The 7,500-nt window shown below is 48.8% G+C and overlaps 2 protein-coding genes across 6 annotated transcripts in view; one reads left to right on the forward strand and one right to left on the reverse strand.

The window, feature by feature from the left end:
* Nucleotides 1–2,180, reverse strand: part of LOC143497398 (platelet-activating factor acetylhydrolase IB subunit alpha2-like) — a 4,491-nt gene extending 2,311 nt beyond the window's left edge. Inside the window, exons 1-4 of one of the 4 annotated variants that reach the window (XM_076993302.1) lie at nucleotides 1,926–2,180; nucleotides 1,295–1,373; nucleotides 1,041–1,130; nucleotides 226–342 (exon numbers count right to left, since the gene is read on the reverse strand). In XM_076993302.1, coding sequence (XP_076849417.1) covers nucleotides 226–342; nucleotides 1,041–1,130; nucleotides 1,295–1,372 — 285 coding nt within the window. In that variant the 5' untranslated portion in view covers nucleotide 1,373; nucleotides 1,926–2,180. Of the gene's footprint in view, nucleotides 1–225; nucleotides 343–1,040; nucleotides 1,131–1,294; nucleotides 1,374–1,784 lie in introns of all 4 variants that reach the window. The other 3 variants (XM_076993303.1, XM_076993301.1, XM_076993304.1) reach the window with 3 other exon arrangements.
* Nucleotides 2,181–2,616: 436 nt separating this feature from the next.
* The window catches only part of LOC143497399 (myelin protein zero-like protein 2), an 8,286-nt gene continuing 3,402 nt past the window's right edge, over nucleotides 2,617–7,500 (forward strand). The window contains exons 1-3 of one of the 2 annotated variants that reach the window (XM_076993306.1): nucleotides 2,617–2,761; nucleotides 5,370–5,539; nucleotides 5,898–6,108. In XM_076993306.1, the coding sequence (XP_076849421.1) occupies nucleotides 5,390–5,539; nucleotides 5,898–6,108 (361 nt within the window). In that variant the 5' untranslated portion in view covers nucleotides 2,617–2,761; nucleotides 5,370–5,389. Of the gene's footprint in view, nucleotides 2,762–2,939; nucleotides 3,149–5,369; nucleotides 5,540–5,897; nucleotides 6,109–7,500 lie in introns of those variants that run through there. The other variant, XM_076993307.1, reaches the window with a different exon arrangement.

Raw genomic sequence — 7,500 nt, forward strand, 5'->3', positions numbered from 1 at the left:
GAGAGTGTGTGTGTGTGTGTGTGAGTGTGAGAGTGTGTGTGTGTGTGTGAGAGTGTGTGTATGTGTGTGAGTGTGTATGTGTGTGAGAGTGTGTGTGTGTGAGTGTGTGTGTGTGTGAGTGTGTGTGTGTGTGTGTGTGTGTGTGTGTGTGTGTGTGTGTGTGTGTGTGAGTGTGTGTGTGTGTGTGTGTGAGAGTGTGTGTGTGTGTGTGTGTGGTCTTATCACCCTTGGCCTGATGTTCTCCAGTTCTCCGTTCTGCAGCCTCCACAGGACACTGCCGGTCGTGTCTCCACCAATCCCAAAGTTCAGTGCATGGAGCGGAGAGAACAGCTGCCGCCACACCTGGCATGACCATCCAATCAAAATGAAAAACAAGAACCTAAGACCCCACCCACTGGTATAATCATCCAATCAAAATGCAAACCAAGAACCTAAGACCCCACCCACTGGTATAACCATCCAATCAAAATGCAAACCAAGAACCTAAGACCCCACCCACTGGTATGACCATCCAATCAAAATGAAAAACAAGATCCACATGGTCCCACCCACTGACAGCTACTAACCAATTGGTGAACATGAAGATGATCCTGGCCACAAAGAGGAGAGGTAATCACCATGAACCACCACCACCATTAACTAAAGCAGCAGGTTGTCATTGCACCAGCCCAGCTCCACACTCTTACTGTGCAGCAACAGGGCCATTCTGACACCCAGAAGACACCCACAAAACCGCCCCCAAAGCTCCACATTACACAGCAGAGCACATCAGTGGTGCTGCGTATGTGTGATGTTAAAATGAGCCATAATGAGACTTAATCATGATTTTCCACGTGCACATATGCCAAAAATAAAGTCTGATTGCAATGTAATATCATGTAAGCCAACAAAGTCTGATTATGATGTAATATAATGTGAGGCAGGCATTCTAGTGGTCAGAAAAACCCTGAGTAACTGCAGAACAACCCTGGGGTGTGTGTGTGTGTGTGTGTGTGTGTGTGTGTGTGTGTGGGGTGGGGGTGGGGGGGGTAGAAACACACCTCTTGCTGCTGCATCAGCTGAACCATGGAGTCTCCAACAAACAACACATCAGGTTCAGCGTCCTTACACTCCTGCACAAAACGGTTATGCTGCACACACAAACACACCATCATCATCAGTCATTTGAATATCATAATGGAATAATCATTCTGGAGCTGATTATGCAAAGTGACAATGCCCTAAACAAATCTATAAACACACTTCCCTCAGTGACACGCACACACACACCCGAGTGACACACACCCTCCCACACCTGTGACATCCAGCGTCCGTCCCCCTGTACGTCCAGCAGGGCCGTTGCCTCGGCAGCGGGGTTCTCGTCTTCACTCATCCTGCAAACAAAAAGCAAATATTTCCCCAACAGCGGACATGCTAAAAAGACTGTTTACAGAACAATTATCGTCTTTCTCTCACAAATGACAACATGTAACCACATGCTTCACTTTCTGCGGGTAGTCATAATGGTTTTATCAGTTTGCCTCCCTAAGTACACTCCTGTTGTGGTTATCTCCGCTGGTTTCAGCTCTGCACGGAGACAGGCCCTGCCTCTCAACACTCATCCAACCTCCAGGTGCACAAAGAGCAGGTTGTTTTGCACCGGTTTTTTTTTAACGCTTTGATCTCGCGCTCTCAAACCCTTGAGAGACCGTGACGTGACGAAGGTGCATTAGCGCACGTTACCGCGAAACGACCGGATTGGGGGTTTCTCCCGTCGATTTACGTTAACTAGCTAGACATGCTACCTTGCTAAGACGTCGCCCTTACACGCCTAACAACGTAGCATCAGCGTTGTCAGTCATGCACGTGGCCAGCTGGCGACGTGACCACAACCAAAACCAAGTGCGCGTCCCGTGCACCAACAGCCCGACGCGCGAGCTCCTCACTTGTGCAGCAGCGCGAGCGCTTGTACCGGAGATGCTGCACCTCCGCGCGGATGTCGCTCCCACGTACACGCCCGTTCGTTGGAAAAGGGAAACTATTTTATCCCTTCCTCGCTACCACAAGACGTCTCGCTTATGTAGATATTAGATTCGGTTTTGGTCGTTAAGAACCAACGTTTTAATAAGCGGGACCGACTGCCAGCGCCCCGCCTCCCGTTATCCCGTTATAACCGGGTTTCCTTCCCGGAACACACTTCCGCTTAACTGGCCGCACACTTCCCATCGATGTCCGTCCCGACTCTTTCATTTAATGCGTCGTTTAATGCAGACGTTTGCATAATGATATTAAAAATAGCCAGTAGTTTTTGCAAAGTAATTATTCTCGTCTTTGTTAAGATGCCCTCGGTGGTTTGGTAGTCTGTCAAAAACGTGAAGTCTAATTAGAGAATATATGCGTTTAGAATATCCCCTCAGTGAGGGTTTATTTCTACATCATGAAAATTATACAACAGAACGATTCAATAACGTGAGAAATTACAGTTAATCAAGCTACTGTCATCGAGTACGCACACACACACACACACACACACACACACACAACACACACGTGAGTGTGGTATAACCACAAGATGGCAGAAGACACACACAATTAGAAGTTCCGCTTTTTGGGCACCTGTATGAGTTAAACTGACAAACTGATTTTAGATTTCTTACAATACCCGCCTTTTGCCCTGACACAGTCTCTGTTTTGTGAGTTTTTGTTCTGATTTTAGTATACCGCAGGTACTCACTCAAGTAGGCCTACTCAAGTTTTATTTCCACAGCTTGGCCAGTGAAGTGTAAGTTTATTTTATTATTTTAATTTCGTCATGTGTACTTGTTTGTTATTCTCGTTGACTAATAAACAGACAGTACTGTAGGTGTCTGCCGGTGTGGACGGGTTTAATGGGGGTAACTTCAGGCTGGTGGAGCCGGTGACTCCACCTCTCTGTAATCACGTCTTGGTTATCTGACGGGCTGGTGCGTCACGTTAGTGGAGTTTGTCCTGTTGAGGAACACGGGTTGGTTCAGGAACACGGGTTGGTCCGCTCGGGTCTCTAATCTACACCAACGGGGATATCAACAATCGTTGCTTCGAATAAGCTTCCGTTTGTCTCGGTCCGGATCGGCCATGTGTCGGACGTGGACGTACCTGTTGAGTGTTGTCGGTGTGCTGGTCACACCAGGTGAGTCACGACATGGAGCCCACCTACGGGGTTTGTCTTACTACTTCCTGTTCGTCGAGTAGCAGAACACTCTCAAGAATGCGCCGCGATAAGCAGGTGGTTTAATAATAACAATAGTCCTATTGTACCGATATCACGCAGCGCAATTATGTGTTTATGGCCGTTAAACTAGGTTGTAAAAGTTACATTCTTGGTTGCACGAGCATGCACTGCAGCTAAATTCGTTTTTTAAAGCACCACCTGCGTGACATTTAGTTGCTCGTGTGTCGGCAGTGGTAAAACAGATGTTGGACACCTGCATACTCATATGGGCATTTACAGGAGAAGAATAAGTCCAAATGAGGACAGTGTTAAGCGTGAAAATGTTTGGTTCATGGGTTTGGATTCACACAAGAGGTTGAGAACCCCAAACTCCCTGTTCAGGATTTCTAATACTGAGCTCAGAATATCTTCATATTGAACTGAGATTGTTTTATGGTGAAATCACCATGCGTGATATTGTAGAATTGTAATGTAAATGTAATTACACTATAGGTCCTCGGTTAGTTTGAATCAGTCTAAGTTATTCTAAAACAGAAGAACGGCTGTAATCCGCAGTGGAATGATGATACACTGTGTTGTGATTTCCTGAAGCAGTTTGTCAGTTATGCTCCACACAGGGTAATCAGGCTCTCTCCCTGAGACTGCAGGAGTGATGTTGTTCTGGATTGAACCACTGGGTATATGTGAACATGTAGTGTGTCAACACAGAGATTGAGCCTGAGATTGAGATTGTGTGTGTATGGGTTTGTGTGTGTGTGTGTGTGTGTGTGTGTGTGTGTGTGTGTGGGTTTGTGTGTGTGTGTATGTGAATGGTATTTACTTGAAGGAAGCTCATGAATTTGCTTGTTTAGCTAAACTACTTATCTGGTTTATGGCCAGTGTGTTTAAAGACATGACGTTATGGCATGTTTCCTTCCCTCTGAAGTGGTTAGTAGCCAGATTCAGTAGCCAGATTCAGTAGCCAGATTCAGTAGCCAGGCACAACTCCAGCTTTCATGAGCATCCAGACACTGGATCTGAAGCTCCAGGTTTGCAGTAGCTCCTCTGTTGTGGTATAGGGAAGGGGTTTGTTTTTCTAACAAGTCACAGACACATGGGTGTGTTCAAAATCTTGGGAGGGGCTTCAAAAGCGCCCCGGGGCACATCTGGGTCACAGCTGCCCTGGTTATGTCACCCTGACCAGAGTGCGGAGCAGTGCTGTATCGGTTCCTCTGACGGCTCTGATGGGTGCTGAAGATTCTGTTGCCATTGCTGGTGGCAAAATGTACACCAACGCTACACCAGTGCTACGTCACTGCTCCTTCCGTGTGGGTGCGTGTGGTGAGGGTTAGGGAGTGCATGTGGTGATCACTCTTAAGTTCTCAAGTGCCTTTACCTCTCAAACACTGTAACTCCATGTCAAAATAATGAAGCATGCTGTGTGAATATGTGGGGAAGACACCGTTTATCAGAATGAGACAAGAACCGCAGAGATCGTGGCAGTTAGAAAATGGGTTAAAAAACAAAAACAAACGATGATAAATCCACCTGTGCGAGACGAGTGATAGACAGGTGGACTGTGTCAGACAGGTGTGTCTCTGCCGTTGGAACTTGAGCAAGAATCAGCTTGTGTCTGGGGGTGGATTTGGAAAACAAGTAGGAGTTGGCCACAGGCGCTCTGTGCTGGAGCGACGGCCTTGTGTTCCACACAAAGGAGGCGTTTCCCTCAAGACTAAGAAGTTCTTCTCAACACGCAAGACAACAAGAGCTGTCTAAACCTCGCAGGAGTAAAATGTGCTTCAATATGGGACAAGGTGGATGTCCTCTTTCTTTGCCTCCCGATACCTGTCCCTGTCCCTGTCCTTGTTGGATTATATGAGGGAGAGAGGAGGGGAGGAGAGGAGAGGGGAGGAGACAAGAGGAGAAGGGAGGAGAGAATAGAGGATGGGGGGAAAGGGGAGGCTTGCCAAGTTTATACCCAAGAAATGTCTGTGTGCTCGCTCTCTGTATCACACACACACACACACAGAAATATATCAGCCAGCTTTATATATGTGAGTGTTCCGCATCTACTGTAAGCTTCTAGGGGTGTGTGTGGTTGATTGGTGTGTGAAATTGCGTGTGAAATGTGGATTGTGTGTATTTCTTTGTGCAACATCATGTGCATTGTTTGCGGGTGGCTTGTTTCTGTGCACCCCAGGTGTGTACCCCGTGGTGGCGATGAAGGTCTCCGCTCCCAGGGACATGCAGGTGGTAAACGGGACAGAGGTCCAGCTGAAATGTAGCTTCATGTCCACCCAGCCGCTGTCTGAGAACACACTGTCTGTCTCCTGGACCTTCAGGCCATATGGCCAGACCACAGAGGAAACGGTGAGGGAGTGCGTGTGAGAGTGTGTATGGATGTGTGAGAGTGTGCATGTGTGCGTGGGTGTTTTTCCAAAAACTTACTTAATGATGAAGTTTAATGATAAAATGGCAAAGATGTTTCTTGTTTGTTAGGGAGCTTAAGGCTAGGGTTAAATTTCAGGTTAGATTGGGAGAAACCGGCTTGTGAAGAGTGTGTAATGTGTGTGGTGTGGTGCAGTATTGTGGATTTGGGTCTCCTGTGACCCCCCCCCCCCCCCCCCCCCCCCATCTCTCCTGATCTCTTTCATTACTGTATTTACTTGCCGGCATGTGTGCCTGTTTGCGTGTCTGTTTGCCTGGATGTTCTCCTTCCTGTGTCCAGGTCTGCTACTACCTAAAGGAGCCTTTCTTGCCTCCTAGTGGGCGCTTCAAGGATCACGTCAGGTGGTCCGGGGACGTCCTGCAGAACGACGCCTCCATCACCCTGCAGGACGTGCAGTTCTCCTTTAACGGGACCTTCAGCTGCCAGGTGCGCAACCCGCCCGACGTCCACGGATTCGCCAGCGAGACTGTCTTGCAGGTCGTCCAATCAGGTGAGACTAGCAGCCTGGCCAGCCAATAAGATGCAACACGTGCCTTGCTAGTGATGTAGCTCATTTTTTCTCTGTTTGACTGGGTCGTGCACGCTAGCGGCTATGTGTCCCTGCTCACGGTGTCCCTGCTCTTCCAGAACAGATGTGGTGGAGGCGAAGGTGAAGGTGGAGGTGGAGATGTAGGTGGAGATGTACATGAAGGTGGAGATGTAGGTGGGGGTGTATGGGAAGGTGGAGTTGTAGGTGGAGATGTACGTGAAGGTCGAGATGTAGGTGGAGATGTACGTGAAGGTGGAGATGTAGGTGGAGGTGAAGGTGTATGTGAAGGTGGAGATGTAGGTGTATGTGAAGGTGGAGATGTAGGTGGAGGTGTATGTGAAGGTGGAGATGTATGTGAAGGTGGAGATGTAGGTGGAGGTGAAGGTGGAGATGTAGGTGGAGGTGTATGTGAAGGTGGAGATGTAGGTGGAGGTGAAGGTGTATGTGAAGTTGGAGATGTAGGTGGAGGTGTATGTGAAGGTGGAGATGTAGGTGAAGGTGAAGGTGGAGATGTAGGGTGAAGGTGGAGATGTAGGGTGAAGGCGGAGACGTAGGTGGAGGTGGAGATGTAGGTGGAGGTGAAGGTGGAGATGTAGGTGGAGGTGAAAGTTAAGATGTAGGTGGAGGTGTATGTGGAGGTGGAGATGTAGGTGGAGGTGGAGATGTAGGTGGAGGTGGAGATGTAGGTGAAGGTGGAGATGTAGGTGGAGGTGAAGGTGGAGATGTAGGTGGAGGTGGAGATGTAGGTGGAGGTGGAGATGTAGGTGGAGGTGGAGATGTAGGTGGAGGTGGAGGTGAAGGTGAAAGTGGAGATGTAGGTGGAGGTGGAGGTGAAGGTGAAGGTGGAGGTGAAGGTGAAAGTGGAGATGTAGGTGGAGGTGGAGGTGGAGGTGAAGGTGGAGATGTAGGTGGAGATGTAGGTGAAGGTGGAGATGGAGGTGAAGGTGAAGGTGGAGATGTAGGTGAAGGTGGAGATGTAGGTGAAGGTGGAGATGTAGGTGAAGGTGGAGGTGGAGGTGGAGGTGAAGGTGAAGGTGGAGATGTAGGTGAAGGTGGAGATGTAGGTGAAGGTGGAGGTGGAGGTGGAGGTGAAGGTGGAGGTGGAGGTGGAGGTGAAGGTGGAGATGTAGGTGAAGGTGGAGGTGGAGGTGGAGGTGAAGGTGGAGATGTAGGTGAAAGTGGAGATGTAGGTGAAGGTGGAGGTGGAGGTGAAGGTGGAGATGTAGGTGAAGGTGGAGGTGGAGATGGAGGTGGAGGTGAAGGTGGAGATGTAGGTGAAGGTGGAGATGTAGGTGAAGGTGAAGGTGGAGATGTAGGTGGAGGTGGAGGTGGAGATGTAGGTGAAGGTGGAGG

The sequence above is a fragment of the Brachyhypopomus gauderio genome, unplaced genomic scaffold (assembly GCF_052324685.1).
Source record: "Brachyhypopomus gauderio isolate BG-103 unplaced genomic scaffold, BGAUD_0.2 sc110, whole genome shotgun sequence".
Classification (NCBI taxonomy): Eukaryota; Metazoa; Chordata; class Actinopteri; order Gymnotiformes; family Hypopomidae; genus Brachyhypopomus; species Brachyhypopomus gauderio.